General features: G+C 33.3%; 1 protein-coding gene across 1 annotated transcript; it reads right to left on the bottom strand.

Annotated features, from left to right (window-relative positions):
- Positions 1 to 1,334: 1,334 nt before the first annotated feature.
- Positions 1,335 to 2,811, bottom strand: kctd12.2 (potassium channel tetramerisation domain containing 12.2). Its single transcript, NM_001034019.2, is given in 1 exon segment — positions 1,335 to 2,811. A coding segment is annotated over 1 exon segment (816 nt). The 5' UTR covers positions 2,760 to 2,811; the 3' UTR covers positions 1,335 to 1,943.
- Between the last annotated feature and the right edge of the window lie 16,884 nt (positions 2,812 to 19,695).

Below are 19,695 nucleotides of genomic sequence, written 5' to 3'. Positions count from 1 at the left end.
GGTTTGTCACACTGTGTGTGGGTGGAATGCACCAAAAAGGAACCACAAGTTTAAAGTGTGAAAATTATGCATGCAGCAACATTTTAACTCCTCTTTGCAGCGTCATTACTGTCAGTTAAACTTTTGAAAGACTTTGTTGCAATCCTGCGGGATAAGTAACTTCGGTGATTGCAAAGTCACTGTAGTTAGAGGTCAGAATTATTAGCCCCCTTGTCAAATCTAAATTATTTTATATTTTATCCCCAATTTCTGTTTCACAGAATTTTTTTTTCAACACATTTCTAAACATAATAGCTTTAATAGTTTATTAATTTTATCTTTGCCATGATGACAGTACATAATATTTTACTAGATATTTTTCAAGATACTATTATTCAGCTTAAAATTAAATTTTAAGGCTCAACTAGGTTAACAAAGTAAGTTAGGTCAAGTTGGAAACTCATTGTATAACAGTGGTTTGTTCTGTAGACAATTGCAAAAATTTATATTGCTTAAAGGGACTAATAATATTGACCTTAACAAATTATATTGAAATAATTAATGTCAGATTATTTTTCCCCCATGAACATTATATGAACTTTAAACGAATTTCCTCTGTAAATAAGTGCACTGACAGTCTCAGTACCTCTTTCACTTATTAACACTGACCACACACATTTTCACAGTTAGAGTGAAGGCTCTTTGTTTTCTGTTCTGTGTATTTTTTGCTGGTTATCTGCTTTCTCTCTTCCTCTTGATACTACTTCCTCTGGAGAGAGAATTTGTTCCTGTCTCTGTGATACTGACACTCTCCAGGTGGTCCAGTGTTTTCAGTAATATGCTGTGCACAATGCAGCTTTAAATGTAGGCATGTCTGTTTTGAAATTAATTTGCATATTCTGATAGCATCTATGGAACATGAAGAAGTAATCGTATGTTTTACATCAATAACGTTTACATGGCGTGTTTAGTCACAGGACTGCTGGCAGACACAGGCCTAGTTCCTGTTCTGTCTCCTAGTATTCCATCTGTTTCCTCAGACCAGACAGTGTCTCTTCTCCACTCACATTCACATCTCTTTTCTGAGCCTCCGCCCTCTTCACCCGACTTTTGCACCATCACAAAAGGTGCTCTGTTCGCATCAACCACAAGTTCTGAGCTTCATATCTTTATATCTGTCGTTTCATGCAACCTATGACAGGATATCAGATGCATTTAATCTAACACTACACATAATTTTAGCCTAACTGCATGCAGCTTGTTCCTCCATGTAGTTTTCATTTAGTTAGAGAGCTGTCAAAAGTAATTAAAGTGTGTGCCATTCCAATTACTATTCAGAGTCTCAGTTCAGAATGTGTCTTTCATGATTAGTTTATTATGTGTGTGAAGCTGACAGACATGTTGTATAAGAAAAAAATAAAACACATAGTGCAAATACACACGAACAAAAACAAATGTGATGCATCAAGGTTCAGTGAAAAGCAGACGGGTGGGAGTAAATGTTTTAGAAAACGTTGCTAAATTAATATTCTGGTCGACATTTAGTTTTGTTTTGTTTGCTAAGATTCTGGATGCAGGCTACTCAATAAAAAGCTGAACAATAATCCCACATAAATTGATAGAAAATAATACAAGTGTGAATGTGATTCACTGTTAAACTCACATAATATTAAAAACTTTGGTGGTACTAATTTGATTATTCAGAGTATATTTTGTGCTTTCTCCAACTAAATGCTAAAACTTCTGAGAACAGACAGCAGATTTAGTTGATCCGCAGTTAAATTATTTTTACACACAAAATATGCATATTTTTTTTTTTCGCAGCGATTGATGGTCCCTAATTCGTCTTGACATATTGACATTGTGGCACACAACTACACGTTCGTTGCGCGCAACGAATAGAAATGTGAGTGTTCGAGAAATGTGTTTGAATAACAGTTCCCAAGTGAGTCCACTACAGTACTTCACTCCCTACAAAAAACATACTCGGTGTAACTCGTCCAGATTTTGTCCTCGTTGGGGTCGTTACTCGCGTACGCACAGGTGCCCGTAGAGCTGCACGCAACCATGTGGAAGCCCACCTCTGCCAGCCTGTCAAAGGCTTGCTCCAGGAAATTATACTTCAGGTAATACCGAGATGTGTATCTCTCTGGGGGTCTGTCGGGGTCTCTGCTCTCGTTCAGCGTCTCTCCGAAAACTTCTTTGGCGAGAGACGTTTTGCCGCACACAGTGATTCTCGCCACCCGTCGGAATTTGGCGTCCTGTTGAAGGTCTCGTCCTATAGTGTAGGAGCCCCTGTACCCGATGGTTATGAAGCCGGTTTTCCTCGCGTCCAAAGACGGTGAGCGGGGGCCGGTGCAGGTCATGCTGGTTCCGGCGAGCGCAGCCTCCTCCGGGTCGCTCTGGCAAACCTCCTCGCTGATGGAGTTCTCCTTACTGACCGCAGGTTTCAGGCGCTTTGCCAGGTCTTGAAGTTGGAAATATTCTGCCTCTTTGAGGAGGCTCGCTTTCTCTTTGAAGTAATCAGGCAAAACCAGAGTCTGGTCCCGCAAGTAATCCAAAATATAACGGAACAAAAAGCCGTCCCTGTCCAAAAAGAAGCGTCCTTTGCTGTCGGTAGTAAGTTCCGCGGGTTTCTTCTGACTGAACATGGTCCAAAGTAAAGAATTGGGCACGGAGAGCAAAGTTGAGTGGCGCGTAACGTAAACTTGCCCTCCGACATTGAGCTCAATGATTTCGGAGAATCGCGGTGAAGAAGCGTCCGCGCGAGTCTTATCCATCTTTGCACAGCTGCGCGAGACCTCCAGTGCAATCACAGAACTGAAGAAGAGTGGAAAGAAATATTTCTGCTTTGTTTATGTAGGCTAAACAGAGTTACGTAGGAGGGGGAATCTGACGGCTGTATTAACTCTTTACTACCACCCTGCGAAAAATCTAAATGCTTACCGAATGGGGGCATCATAGAATGTTGTGATTATGAATTTACTACTTTACTATTTGGAACCTTTATGTGCAAAAGCTATGCTTGATGTTATGATTTGCGGAGTTTGTAATTTATTTGTTGTAGACAAAATCTACTTAATTATTGCTTCATTGTGAAAAAAATCACAACTTGAGTGTTTTATTTGCCTTGTGACTTAATAATATGCACAATGATGATAATACTAAGCCAAGTGGTACAGCCAATAATACTTGGATGTATGGTTGTAGTAATAATTATAATTAATAATTAATAATTATTATTAATAATAATAATAATAATAATAATAATAATAATAATAATAATAGCAATAATCATCATCATAAGTATAATAAAAACACCTATAACATAATGGGACAAGATAGTTATTTTTTAACTTTCAAAAAATTTAATATTAACCAAACCATAGAACTTTGGTTTATTATTAGTTTTTATGCAAAACATCCAAGAGAGTGTGAACAGGCTGCTGCACGACAGCAGTGCATGTAGTGACATCTAGTGGACAAGAAGATTAAGAGTTTTTATACGCTTACAGCCTACCTAGTAGAGGGCGCTCCTTTCCATTACAATATCCCATGGGTGCTGTATTGTAAATATACTCAGCTTTTGATTTATAGCCTATATTTATTGCATTCCATTTGAAAAGACTACTCACTTTTAAAAATCTGGTTATTCATCAAGCTTTATTTTGTTTTAAATTTTAGGTTTTACTGTAACAATAATGGTTAATGGTTATAATTAATAATTAAGTAAACGTTATATATATATATATATATATATATATATATATATATATATATATATATATATATATATATATATATATATATATATATATATATATATATATATATATAGTTGACCTGTTTATTTTTTTCCTCAATTTCTGTTCAACAGAGAATATTTTTTTCAACACATTTCTAAACATAATAGTTAAAAAACTAATTTGTAATAACCGATTTATTTTGTGCTTGCCCTGATGACAGTAAATAATATATTAATAGATATTTTCAAGACACTTCTATATAGCTTAAAGTGACATTTAAAGGCTTAACTAGGTTAATAAGGTTAACTAGGCAGGTTAGGGTAATTAGGCAAGTTATTCTGTAATGATGGTTGGTTTGTTCTGTAGACTATCAGGAAAAAAAATAGCTTAAAGGGGCTAATAATTTTTATGTCCTTAAATGGTTTTTTAAAAATTAAAAAAATGCTTTTAAGCTGTAATAAAACAAATAAGACTTTCTCCAGAAGAAAAAAAAATATTATCAGACACACTGTGAAAATTTCCTTGCTCTGTTAAACATCATTTGGGAAATAAATAAATAAATAAATAATTAATAATATATATATATATATATATATATATATATATATATATATATATATATATATATATATATATATATATATATATATATATATATATATATATATATATATATATATATATATATATAGTTTTTTAAACTTCATTTTTAATTTACCCTTTTAAAGGTTGTTTTAAATTCCACAGAACACAATCTAACTAATTAGTTAGTCCTGACAGCATATGTTTTTAGTTCATTGTAACTTATTAAACTAAGTTAACCATGTTCTAACTTCATTTTATAAGTTACACAAGCTGTTTTAAGTCAGTCTAACATAATGTAAGTTAAATGGACTCATAAGGTTAACTTGATTCAGCTTTTTGATACAGCATTTTTTACAGTACTGTGTATTATAATCAATGTCAACATTAAAATAATTCGATACACAAAACCATGCAATTCTCAGATTCAAGAACTGCAACACGTAGGCTGGTAAGCCACAGTCTCCTGTAAGCAAAACATTTTATAAACAAAATGCAAAATGCTGTCTAGAGAACGGTCCACACATCATTGACTGCTAAAGAACCTCTTCGTAAATTTCCCAGAAGGCCTATTGAGCGTGCTGGAGTGTGGGAATAGTCCTCCATCATCCGACCACTGAGACACACTTACGACTGTGGGCAGATGGGAAACCACTTTTTTTTTTGTTTTGTTTATAAAGCATTTCCTTCATCTAAGTTTTCTGCAGTTTATGCCTTCAAGCACATCTAAGAAGGGAATTCAACCCCTTGTGCATCTTTATGGACAGTTTTGTCTTTTTAATTTTTTTTTCTTTCTCTTAGTTTTTTTTATTTTGGTTGAATGCAAACAGAGTTCAAGTTCAAGAAGCTTTAGTCACATTTTGTACAATATGGCCTAAGCATTTGGAATGTGGAGCCCATGTAAAATATTATAATCAAGTTGAATAATCGAATAAAACAATGAATAAAAACAGATAATACAACTATTAGTTAAAATAACTACAAGAATAAAAAATGTAGAATATTTACATAAATTACATGAATTTAGATGACATATTTCTTAAGTTGTGAATAAATTTTTACAGCCAGTTAAATGTAATTTTGTCTTCGACAGTGGTGAAAAGCGTAAAAAATCATACCCAAAAGTTCCATTACTTCCCCAAAATGTAAGCAAGTAGAGTAAAAGTATCTGTTGTAAATATTATTCAAAGTTTGAGTAAAAAGTAGCCCTTTTAAAAGTACTCAAAAGGAGTGAATGAGCATTATGCTGTGAATGGCTAATACGTTTATGTACAATTTATGCGTTTGTGTGAAAATGTAACATTCTGTAGTGCATTTACTTAATAAGGCAGTTTGGCAGTTTCAGTCATCATAAATATTCTTCATCTTCTCATCAGTGACATTAATCTAAACAATCTCTAGGTCATTGCGTGTAAACATTTTGGACATCTTCTTGGACACTTTTAATGCTTGCAAATGGTTTGCTGCATTTATAAAGTGCTCTATGTCTTCAGGTTGTTCAGTATGATGTGATTTACTAAATGTATGATTTGATTAATCAGGAATCATACCTTTCTACTCAGCTAATCCCCATAGACAAACAAAAATAAAGTAGTGACTGCGTTTTGAAGAAAAATAGTCAAGTAAAAGTACTGATACAGCATTAAAAGCTCAAGGGAAAGTAAAATTACACGTTTAAAAGTACTTAGTAAATAACAATTCCTGAGAAAAACTACTCAATTACAGTAATTCGAGTATTTGTGTATTATGAATTAATTAATTATTATTTTATTGATGTATTAATGTATTTCTCTCTTTCTCTCTCTCACTCTTTCTCTCTATCTGTCTCTCTCTCTCTCTCTCTGTCTCTCTCTGTGTATAGAGGACAAAACCTGCAGAAACAATAAATTAATAAATACACAAATAAATAAATTAATAAATCCACAAATTCTTGCATAAATAATACAATAAATAAGTAATTACACAAATGAATAAAAGAAAATGAATGAATAAATAAATATGCAAATAAATAAATGAATGAAGAAATAAATCCACAAGTTAATGCATACATTGAACAATAAATAAATAAATATGCAAACAAATAAATATATCTTCAAAATCCTGCATAAATAAATATATAAATAATTAAAAGTGCGGGCAGACTAATAATTAAATAAATTCCATGCGTATTGGGGGAATAAGAAATTGCTAATCTAAAAATAGATTTTTACTTTTTAAAACACATTTTTTTTTCATACAATTTTATAGTCTCTCTAAATGTGATAACTGGGTAACTTTAAAAACATTTGTATTTTTTTACAATGTTGCACTACAAATTTACATATGTATATGTTGTATTTAGATATAGAGGATAAATAAATATGCAAAAAAAAAAAAATATATATATATCCACAAATTTCTGCATAAATACAACTATAAATTATGAATAGTGCAGGCAGGTAAATAATTTAAAAATGTTGGGGGAATAAGTAAATGCTGAACTGAAAGTTGATTTATCTGCCCACGCTATTAATTACTTATCTATTTATGCAATACTTTATGAATTTTTATACATTTATACATATTTTTTTTGTTTGCATATATATGTGTGTATATATATGTATATATATATATATATATATATATATATATATATATATATATATATATATATATATATATATATATATACACACAAATTTATTTAATTTAAATTTTTTTATTTATATATTCATTGTTTTATTTATGCAGGAATTTATTTATTTATTTATTTTAATGATTTATTTATTTATTTAATCATTGTTTTATTTACGCAGGAATTTGTTTATTTATTTACTTATTTATTCATTATTCATTGTTTTATTTATGCAGGGCATTGTGGATTTATTTATTTATTTGGATAATTATTTATTCATTGTTTTATTTATGCAGGAATTTATAGATTAATTTATTTGTTTACTTATTTAATTGGGTAGTTATTTATTAATTGTTTTGTTTTTGTAGGAATTTGTGGATTTATTTATTTACTCATTTATTTGGGTATTTATTTATTTATTCATCATTTTATTTATGCAGGAATTTGTGGATTTATTTATTTTGGTATTTATTTATTTACTTATTTATTTATTTGGGTATTTATTAATTCATTGTTTTATTTATGCAGAATTTTATTTATTTATTTATTTTATTTTATTTTATTTTATTTTATTTTATTTTATTTTATTTTATTTTATTTTATTTCATTTATTTATCGTTTTTGCAGGTTTCGACCATTTCAGTGGGGCATTTTGCATGTATATGTAAAATAACAAGCTGTCAGATTTAGCTTAGGCCTATCGAAAAGAAAATCTAATATGTGCTCTGACTTTCTAAACGATATGTCATACGCTCTCCATTTTCATTTTCTACCAGTCCATTAGAAAATAAATAATCACAAAATGGCAGCACGTTTCCCTTCTCTAAGTAACAACAGCTGTCAAAACAAATTGAGATTTCAGTTAGCAGAGCATCTCATTAAGCAATTTCGCCATGTTGCACTTTGTGGCTGTGCTAACGTTTTGTTTATTTATTTTTTATACGACAGTCTCATGGATCACCCAAGTAAAAACATTGCAAGTTCTCCCTCTTGTGGCTCATTTTGTACATTGCAACGTGCATGTCAATACTATTCGCAGTAGCCTACAGTACAGTACACGTATCTAAAAACTGTCTGTCACTTGTAATTGCTCACTTGCTGATATCAGCACATATTTTAGATTTACTTCAGCAATTTCGAGCCACTACTGTGTCAGAATATAAACACAGTAACCCTGAGGTGTCTGGAGAAAACACACTTCATTAGGCAACAGCCTTCATCTCAGATAGGTACAGTCATAATTCTGGAGTCATTTCATGAAGCATGTTTTCCAGGGCATGCGTGTGAGTTGCAGTATCGATCTCATGTCTTTCTGTCTATTAGCAAAGGTCAGGCACTGTTGGGAGAATCAGATAATTGGCCATCAGTGTAGATGAATATCACAGTGATGTTTTTGTTCACTGGGTGGTGTCCAGTAAGGTGGATAGATTGTGCATGTAGCACTTAAACTTTAAATTTCCTTCTATTCCGCCTACCCATCATTTCCTGTATTGGAGTGGAGGGGAAAAACCTGTTCATCGAGCCGGAAATAATGAAGGTCATCTGGAGATTAGCTTTTTGCTAGGGTGGTGCATTACTCAAAAGATTAAATAATTTGAGACCTTTTTAAGCTTAAAAGCCTGATAGTTACTTTTTTCACATCAAATTAGTCAAGTGTGGATCAATATGATACAGTATGTAATCATATTAATAAAATATGTGTGTAATGACAAGTGAAAAAAAGTGTTATATATAATATGTATAATTAGGGCAATTTGTCAAAAGAGCCGCAAGATTCATGTACTGTTTTCTAATTGATTTCATTTCTCAGCAGCTGTTTTTTTCCATGCAGACTGACAGCCTCATTTGTAAACATAATGATAAGTCAATGAATAACCTTCTCACAGTCTGGCTTTTCTTACTGTTTAGTCAATGATGGTTTTTAGAGTTTATGTTGGCTAAAAACAATTGAATTTCGAAGCCATTTGTTTTGTTGAGGGAAATGTAATTCCAGTCTTTAGTAAAATCACCTTTAATTCTGTGACACAAGAGTGTCAGCTATTTGTAACAGATTGAAGATGCATGACATTTTTGAAGGATGTGATTCTTTAATCAACAGTTATAATTAGAAACAACAACAACAACAACAACAACACCAACAATAATACGAATAAAAAAAATAAGACTAAGATTCATTATTATTATATTTATTAATAATATTTATTATTTTCATGATATTTATTATTATTTATTGTATTATTAATATATTGTAACAATATTATTGTGATAGTGGAATTTTTATTTGTTTTATTATATAATGTAAAAGCAAGGTTACTATTATAGTTTAGACTGGAAATATATTCTTTTTGATATGCTACAGACCCACCCCACACAGACAAAGGTCCAAAATTTGTCCCATACATAATATATATTTTTTTACCAATTGGCTTCAGAACAAACCAATATACAATGACTTGCATAATTACTCCAACTTGCTGAATTCTGTCTTGAAAAATATCTAGTAAAATATTATGTACTGGTACTGTCATAATGGCAAATTTAAAATGAATCAGTTATAAAAATGTATATAATCAATGTATGAGTTTTTTTATTTATGTAATTACAGTCTTTAGTAAAAATCCATTTTGCACTTTACAGAAGAGAGATCTGTGTCAGGTATTTGTAACAGATTGAAGATGCATGTCATTTTTGAAGGATGTGATTCTTTAATCAAGGTTTGTTATTTGAAAGAAACAACAACAACACCAACATTAATAATAAAAAATATATAATTAATATTATATTTATTAATTATATTTATCATTTTAATGATATTTATTATTGTTTATTTTATTGTTAATATATTGTTACAATATTATTGTAGAATCTATTTATTTTATTTTAAAATGTAATAGCAAAGTTATTATTATATAACTATTTATAAATATTTACTGTAGTTTAATTATTAGCCTTCCTGTGAATTTTTTTTTTTTTTATATTTACCAAGTGCTGTTAAATTGATTGATTATTTGAAGTAATTTTTAAACAAAATAGTTTTAACAACTAATTTCTAACATCTAATTTATTTAGTCATCACTTTGATGACAGGACATAAGATCTTTATAATGAATGTTTAGGAATATTTTTTTTACAACAAATAGTGTGGTTATGAAAACCATCAGACAAGCTAATCCATCTAAAAATAGTGCTTAAAATGTCACTAAAAGGCAGTATTTAGAGAAAATGAAGTGAATAACTTTTTTTTTTGTAGAAAAAAAGAACCACCCCTTTCACCTGGCTGGCTATGGGCCTGAAGTACAATTTAAGGTTACTGAGGCAAGTTAGGTTAATTAAACAAGTCATTGAATAGCAGCTACAGCCATATCACCCTGCAGCCCAAGACCGGTTATACACTGACGCTAAGAAGGGCTGAGCCTGGTCAGTACCTGGATGGGAGACCACTAGGGGACACTAGGTTGCTGTTGGAAGTGGTGTTAGTGAGGCCAGCAGGGGGTGCTCAACCTGTGGTCTGTGTGAGTCCCAATGCCCCAGCAAAAAGTGAAAGGGACACTACACTGTCAGTGGGCGCCATCTTTCGGATGAGACGGTAAACCAAGGTAATGACTCTCTGTGGTCATTAAAAATTCCATGGCACTTCTCGTGAAAGAGTAGGGGTGTAACCCTGGTGTCCTGGCCAAAGTCCCTCTATCTGCCCTCACGATCATGGCCTCCCAATCATCCCCTTCCACCGAATTGGCTCTATCACTGTCACTCCACTCCACCAATAGCCGGTGTGTGGTGAGCGCACTGGCGCTGTTGTCCTGTGGCTGCCGTCGCATTATCCAAGTGGATGCTGCACATTGGTGGTGGTGTGGAGAAACCCCCTCATGATTGTGAAACGCTTTGGGTGTATGGCCATCCACAATAAATACACATTACATCACATTACATTGTTCTGTGGCCAAACTTAAGAGTGCTAATAATATTGATTTTAGCAGTTTATTCATTTATTCTTGTGAAACAAACAATAAACAAGACTTTCTCCAGAAGAAAAATATTATAGGAAATACAGTGAAACACTTACTTGCTCTGTTAAACATCATTTGGGATGTATTTGAAAAATTATTTTAAAAATGCTACAGGAGGACTAATCATTTTGTCTTCAACAGTAGTATTATTATTGATTATTGTAACACTAACAGAATACTTTTATTGAAATAAAGCACTTGCATATGTACGTATGAGTTGCAGGAGCTTGAATCAACAGATGTTACATTCACACACAGTTGAAGTCAAAATGATTAACCCTCCTATGAATGTTTATTTTTCTTTTTTTTATGTTTTGAAAAAATGTTTAAATCTTAAAAATATATAAAATGGTGTCTATCACTGAATATTTCACAGCATTTCCTAGAATATTTTTTTTATTTTAGAGATCGTATCAGTCTTGCCTAATTTCAGTAGAATAAAAGCAGTTAAAATTTTTCAAAACCTGATCATCATTATCCAATGACTTGCCTAATTACTTGGTGAATACTAGTATATAAAAAATATCAAGTTAAATATTATGTGCTGGTATTGTCTGTCATAATGGCAAATATAAATTTTTTCAGCTATGAAAATTTATATACTCAGTATATAAAAAATCTCTCATTTAAACAGAAATTGTCGGAAAAAAAGAATTAAAATTTAACAGGAGGGAAAATAGTTTTGAATTCAACTGCATGTGTTGTAAATAAAATATATATATTTTTTGATTTTACCTTTAAAAACAAATGTTCAAAATATTCACTGGTCAGCAGCACCCTACTGGAGATCAGCAATGCAATCTTTTAAAGACTCCTGGATTGCCCTCTTTCTCTAAACTGTCTATCAAAGCCTTTTGTCAGGTGACACATTGGACTGTGGGCTGAATTTTAATGCAACTCAATGCCCTGATATATCAACACGTCAGTCTTTTCCTCTCCGCTCGTCACGGTTTGTTTTTCCCAGTCAAACCCTTGTCATTTAAACGCATAAAATCCCATAAATTTGTTTGTGATTTCCTGTCTAGCCTTGTCATGCATAAGCAATCACCGGCTGGTGTCGTGAAACGTTTCCTCTGCATTTAGACAGAAAGAGCCATGATGTTTACACTACAGATTGTGCCATGTACAATTATATTAGGGATGTTTTGAACATCTTGTACTCTGATTCTGTTCATAATTTTTTTGTTTTACTGTTCCAAATAGAAATCTGATAAATGGACATTTGCTAATTATATTTATTACATACAAGTTCATGTTTGGATCTATTATTATTGATAAAATATATGCCATACATTATATGCTAAATTATACTTCCAATAGTGCTGTCAAAGGATTAATTGCCATTAATTGCATTCAAGATACAGTATGTTTATAATGTTATGTACTGTGAATATTTATGTATATTTGTATAAATTGTTTTTTTATATTTGTAATATATATATATATATATATATATATATATATATATATATATATATACCACTTTATTAGGTACACCTATAGTATCGGGTTGGACCCCCTTTTGCTTTCAGAACAGCTTTAATCCTTAGATTCCATAAATTCAACAAGGTACTGGAAATATTACATCCATGATTCGAATCTCTTGTTCTACCACATCCTAAAGGTGCTCTATTGGATTAAGATCTGGTGACTGTGGAGGTCATTTGAGAATAGTGAACTCATTGTCATGTTCAAGAAACCAGTCTGAGATGACACGTGCTTTATGACATGGCATTTTATCCTGCTGGAAGTAATCATCAGAAGATGGGTACACTGTGGTCATAAAGGAATGGACAGGGTCAGCAACAATACTCAGGTAGGCTGTGGCATTGACACAATGCTCAATAGGTACTAATGGGCCCAAAGTATTTCAATAAAATATCCCCTACACCATTACACCACCACCACCAGCTTAAACCATTGATAAAAGGCAGGATGGATCCATTAACAAGGCATCTGTGCCCACAGAACTTCAGCTCTCTGGATATTGTCTCTTTTTTACACCATTCCATGTAAAACCTAGATGTTTGTGTGTGAAAATCCCAGTAGATCAGCATTTTCCGAAATACTCAGACCAGCCTGTCTTACAAAAAAAAAAAAAAAAAAAAAGGAAAAAAAACATGTCATGTTCAAATTTACTCAAATCACCTTTCTTTCCCCTTCTGATGTTTGGTTTGAACTGAAACAGATTGTCTTGACCATTTTAACATGCCTAAATGCATTGAGTTGCTGGCATGTGATTGGCTGTTCAAAATTTGGCATTAACCAACAGTTGAACAGGTGTTCCTAATAAAGTGGCTGGTGAGTGTGTGTGTGTGTGTGTGTGTGTGTGTGTGTGTGTGTGTGTGTGTGTGTGTGTGTGTATGTATATATATATATATATATATATATATATATATATATATATATATATATATATATATATATGTATATACACATACATACACGTTAGTATGTACACTTTTGAAATTGAAAAGGTAGGACAAAAATATGTTAAATTTTCATTTTTGCTATATATCATAAATATTTTTATTCAATATAAATATATTCTAAAATATAAATATTTTACTATTTTTGTTGAGATATTTTATGGATTTTGTTTAGGTAATATCCAAATATGAATTGTCATATGTAATTTGCAAATATTTCTATGTTTTTTCTATATAGGACACTAAAACTCAATACAGAACACAATACAATAGAATTGTACAGAAAAATGATCAGGATACAAAATGTTCCAAAATATTCCAAAAGTAATTGCAAATATTTATTATGTGAACTCCAAATATGAACGTGTCTGCCATATGTGTAATTTTCACATATTGCCATATATCAGATTTCTATGTGGGGTTCATGCAAGTGTCTGATGTCATAAAAACACTACGAAGGGCTCAGCTGGACGCACCCTGCCTTTATAGGGGAGATGTAAATGTGTTCTCCATGCCAGTTTGCTTGCGTAAAATATCATCCTTATATTCTATCCTCATAAAGCAGAGGGCAGCATTGATCAGCTCTGCATACTTGTCAAGCGAAGCCTCACTACAAGCAAGGCACTGGAGTTTCGTAAAACCTCTTTGAATTACAGCTCACCCGGTAACAAATATCACCCTCTATTTCACTCTGACAGTGTATTCGGCCTTTGTTCTTGGCTTAAAGTCATATTGACCTTCGATCTTTACGAAAAAAGCCCCTTTTCCCCTGTTGTCTGCCATTTTGAGACGCCTGTTAATTTCAGCACAGTGAATGTCTCAGTCAGCATGCAGTTTGGTTTATGTGTTACTGCAGACATATGAAAGTCTAATCAGTCTTGACATTTTCAGTTCTTTATCTGTCTTTTCTCTTCTGCATCTCCTCTGTCTGTCTGCTGCGATGGCGTGGAGGTAAATGAGTCCTCATTAAATCAATAGGCTGTGTGTGTGTGTGTGTGTGTGTGTGTGTTTGTGTTTTGGCTGGGCTAAGTTATGTCTTCGCCGGGTGCCATTTAGTTTTGCTTCGGCTGGTTGAGAACGCAGTGTAAAAGAAGAGAACATAATTTGATGTATAGCCTCATAACTAATAAGCACGAAAGCCCTGAGGTAGGATCTCACAGAAAAAGCAGAGCACATTGTAAATGGGTTTTGAGTTACCTGAGCTGTCAGGATTGAGAAAAGGTGACAAGAAAGTCCCTGATGAAGCTTAAAATATTACTTCAGTTGCTCTCCTGCAGTATATTATACTAGGTGGTGTTTTCATATAGTACCTTCATTTTCTCTCTGGGAGATGTTAGTCACACAACATTAGCTTCCATCACTTCTCAAGAGAGTCTTGGCATTTCAGAGTCTAAACTGCTAAAGCAATACTGTCAAAAAAACAAACAAAGAAACGCACACACACGCACACACGCACACACACACACACACACACACACACACACACACACACACACACACACACACACACACACACACACACACACACACAGAGAAAGTAAAGAAACCCTACACAGATGCTTTATGGTGAGGTTGGGCACCCCTAATAATTTTCATAATTATAATTGCACGCCATAGCCTGCTGACAGTTAAAATCAGCAAATTTATAATAACCTAACCCAATTTATAACCTAAGGAAAAGCAGCATTTAACTTCTGACATAACATTTATTTAATCATCAGATGCAATTCAATTTAAGTCATAACAAAAACAGACAGGTGCAAAAATTGGGCACTCCCAACAGAAAAATGACTCAATCTTTTGTACAGCCATCTTTTGCTGAAATAACAGCATGTGGACACCTTTCTTATGGTCAAGGATATGTCCCTGAATTCTTGATGACGGTATTTTGGTCCATTCCTCCTTGCAAATTTTCTCCAGTTCGTGCAAATTTGATGGGTGCTGAACATAAACGGCCCTTTTCAAATCAATCCATAGATTTTTGATGATGGTTAAGCCTGGGGACGATTCTAGAACATTGTTTTGTGTCTAAGCATGATTTCTAGGAAGATCTGGAACTGTGCTTTGGGTCATTGTCCTGCTGAAACATCAAACTCTGGTGTAACTTCAAGCCTCTTGACTGATTCCTGAACATTGTTCTTAAGAATCTGCTTATAATGAATGGAATTCATGCGACCTTCAACTTTGGCAAGGTTTCCAGTACCTGTGCTTGCCACACATCTCCACAGCATGATCGACCGTCCACCATATTTTACAGTAGGGAGCAGGTTCTTCTCTTGGAACGGTGTGTTATTTTACTGCCATGCAACTCGCCTATGGTTGTGATTCAGGCTTGTCCTAATGAGCCTTTGCATACTTGCATACATACAAACAACTCTTCTTGTCAGCAGAATGCAGAAAAGTCCTCTTCTGCATCTCCTTCCATTGAGCTGTTCTTTGTGAAGAGTTTGCTGGATTTTGACAAGATCTACAAGGATATTATTAGCAAAAAAAAAAAAATGTTGCTGGAGCTCTTTGGATGTGTTTTGTGGTTTGTAAGTCTTTCAATCTTTTCCTCACAACAATTATTCCTGTGGCCTTCCATTTTCTTACTATGTTTCTGACTGTGGAGATAGATGGCCCTATCATACACCCAACGCAATAAGGCACAGGATGTGTTTCCACGACGTGTTGCTATTTTCAGATCAAAGCATTCTTAATTTTCTCATTTTTAGCCACATTGTTTAAATAGCAAATTCGTTTGCGCCACTTTGTGGACTCGTGAGTGTTCCGGTCAAGAAAAGAGGTGTGTTAAGGTGCATTATTGGCTGGTTGCTATTTTGAGGATCTATAGACTTTGCAATAGACCAGCTGAAAGCAGGTCTAAAGTCTTAGTCTAAAGTTAGTTGTACGCCTCGCTTACACATTGCTTAAAACACGCAGGATGCAAAGCAATACAGAAATATCTTTACAAATGAAAAAGAATTGAAGGATTAAAAAGATACAAAATTATTATTTTCTACATAAATTTATCCAAAATACATGTATCCAAAATACTGTATATTTAAGTGTAAATAACTTTTTTACTGTAGAATAAAAAGCAAAGTGATGCATATGTGCATAAAATATAGATTCCACACTTTAAACTAAACCACTTAAGGGGGTCTGGTGCAATGCTAGCCCTTTAAATCTTAAAGCAAAAGTTGATGACGTCGCGGAGTTTAACAAACAAAATAATTTTGTTGGCTAATGGATGTGCGTACAACACCATTTCCTTATCCACTAAAGAGAGAATAAGCACAACCCTGTAAGACCATTCGCTGTGTCGCAGAGCATATTTTACCTTAAAAGAGCAAAAGTGGATTCGTTACATGCCCTTAATGCTTTTGCGCCCTGCACTTTGGACTTTGCGCCTAGATCGTTAAAATAGAGCCCAGAAACTATAAAACTTTTGCTTGATAGCTTTTTGTATCCTTCTTCTAATTCATGTTGATGAATTATTCTAGTTTTTAGGTTGTTAGGAAGTTATTTTAAGGTTCCCACGTTGCTACATTCAGTTTCACAAAAGGGAGAAGCACAATTAGTAATCAGCTGCCTTAAATATGATTTTTTATGATTGGTTGTACCTGTTTGAGTTAGGATGCAATGAATTTGATGACTCCCATAATTCCACACTAAGTCACAAATTTCACAGTCAAACTGCACCTTTGTTTGTTGTGAATATGCACCCTCTAGAGACAAAAATTACTTAGTGTGCCATTATCGTATTTGCCACTTTATTTGGTGCATGGTGCTAGTAAAAGTTGGATCTCTTTTTGTCTCTGGAACTACAGTACCTTTTCTTCATTCCGCTGGAAACATACTTCTGAGTTGAAACTGACATCAGGGGCGGACTGACCATTGGGAGCACTGGGACATTTCCCGGTGACCTGATGGTCAATTGTGGATCTGACTTGGCCCTGCCACCAAATTCCGCTAAACCTAACCCAGATTGGATGTCAGCAGATAGTTTTGATCAGCTCTACATGTCATAAGACATTGTATCACTGCTGCAGTTGGCATTAAAAAGCAATGTGACAGCTACGACCAAAATGAATGTACTGGGCATTGTATGACTTTCCAGTTCATGAATACGAATTCCTCCTGTGAAAATGCATGTCTGTATATCATCTATTTTGTCTAATTATAACTATCAAGGCCTTGCAACTAGTCTAAAACACGATAAAATATGGAAATTCATAATACCATATAAAAATGTCTAGTGGTATTTCATAAGATAAAACAATTTACTCCCTGAGGAAAGTATTGAGGCAAAATATTTGTGCTTTCTGAAGAATGTAAAATAAAAAATCTTACTTTTTTACGTTATGGTATGGATCAATATTTGTTGAAATAAGCTATCTTAAAGATCAATGCACCAAGCAACAAAATGCAGGATTTTATTGTATAATTGTTGTGTGGTAAATTTATGTTTTATTTTTAGTTCCATGGGATGTTTTTGTAAGAGTAACAAGCTAAACAACTTGATTGAAACATGATAGCAACATGTTAATTCATGCTAACAACAAGGCAATCATGCTAGCATAATGCTATTTCATATTAGAAACCTGCCAAATTGTGATAAAAAAAAGCCCAGTACATCATTCCATGCTAGTCATGCTGGAAAAAATAATAACAACATATGAATATGTTAGAAACAGTCTAGCATTACTTTGCAGGTTGCTAGCCACGTCACGTCAACATCAGCATTTGTCAACTTTTTACCTGTTTAGTTACATCTTGAATAAATCAGCCATCCATTGCATCTGTTTCCTCGCAGGTATCTGATATTGACCAACAGAAGCTAAGAAATTAAGAAAATAATATTTTCATGTCAGAGAAGGTAAAGTTTCACCAATTCCTTTTTCAATTTCACTCAAAGGTATCAGGTGTTTAAGTTGTGGTCACATTAGTGAAAATACGAAGAGTGAAAGGTATTTTTGTCTATTATGTGAGCAGTATTATAGTAATTTGGCAAATTTACATTATCAACTTCAACTCATTGAACCCAGATTCACAGAATTCATTCATTGCCTTTCATTGCTCTAATGCAAAACTCTCAATTACAAGTATTTCTGGAACAACAGTAAATTGTACAAGCACTTCAAGTGTGAAAAAAATTTAATTGTTTTTTTAGGGATAATCTCTTCCATGGACACATATTTCTGTATATTTATAATAATATCATTTATGTAGAACCCCAAGTCAGAAAAAGTTGTGACAGTATGGTAAATGTCAATGTCTGCAGAATGTGGTTTTGTTAAAAAATATGGGTGTCCCTGGAAAAGAAGGCAGCATATTGTGCTCCAAAACCTCTATTACCCTATACAATGACAGACCCTGGCTTTTGGACTTGTTGCTGGCAACAATTCGGATGATCCTTTTGTTCTTTGGCCTGGAGTATACAACATCCATTTCTCCCAAAAATACCTGAAATGCTGATCCATCTGACCACAATACACATTTCCACTGTGTGATGGTCCATGGTGCCACTGAGACTAGAAAAGTCAACAGCGCTTCTGGACACAGTTAACATAAGGCTTCATTTGTGGATGTACTACATATTATGGTACTTGATAATGTTTTGCAAAAAACAGAAATGTGCGCACATCTAAAAAATCTCGAAGGCAGGTGCTTGATCAAAAATAAACATTGTAGCAAAAGATAACAAAAATCTGCACACTGCCACTTTAGCTCTCAAAAGTCTTTAATATCACTCACAACGATTCCAGTTGATCGATACGTTGTAAGTGATATCAAAGACTTTTGAGAGCTAAAGTGGCAGTGTGCTGATTTTCTTTTAATCTTTTACTACTTGACAAAAGTTTGCCAAAGGTTTTCACACACTGAAATTCCTCCACCTTCCTTGAATATTTTATGGGTGTTGTACACTGTTGAAGGTAAAATATCCAAATGTCCTAATACGCATCTTTGAGGACCATTGTTTTTAAACGTTTCAGTAATTTTCCCACATATGTGTTAACAAACTGGCGATCTTCCGCCCATCTTTGCTCCTAAAGGATTAGACTTTACTTGCTGCTTTTGTAGCAAATCATAATTACAATCACCTGTTGACATCACCTGTTTCAAGTCACATCATTATTACCCCAATTTACCTGATTACTAGCCCTAAACTGTCTCTGTCCCAACATTTTTTGGAATATGTTGCAGAAATGTGAATGACAGGAAAGAATGTATATTTACAAATGAAATGAAGTTGACCAGACAAAACATGAAAAATAGTTTTTATATTTTCAGTAATGAAAAACAAGTTAAAGTACATTTTGAAATTATTTTCTGTTTTTATTTGTGTTTTCCAT

This window comes from Danio rerio, chromosome 1, assembly GCF_049306965.1.
Source record: "Danio rerio strain Tuebingen ecotype United States chromosome 1, GRCz12tu, whole genome shotgun sequence".
NCBI classification, from domain to species: Eukaryota; Metazoa; Chordata; class Actinopteri; order Cypriniformes; family Danionidae; genus Danio; species Danio rerio.
The sequence above is the reverse complement of the archived record's forward strand: the minus strand, read 5'-3'. Positions and strand labels throughout refer to the sequence as shown.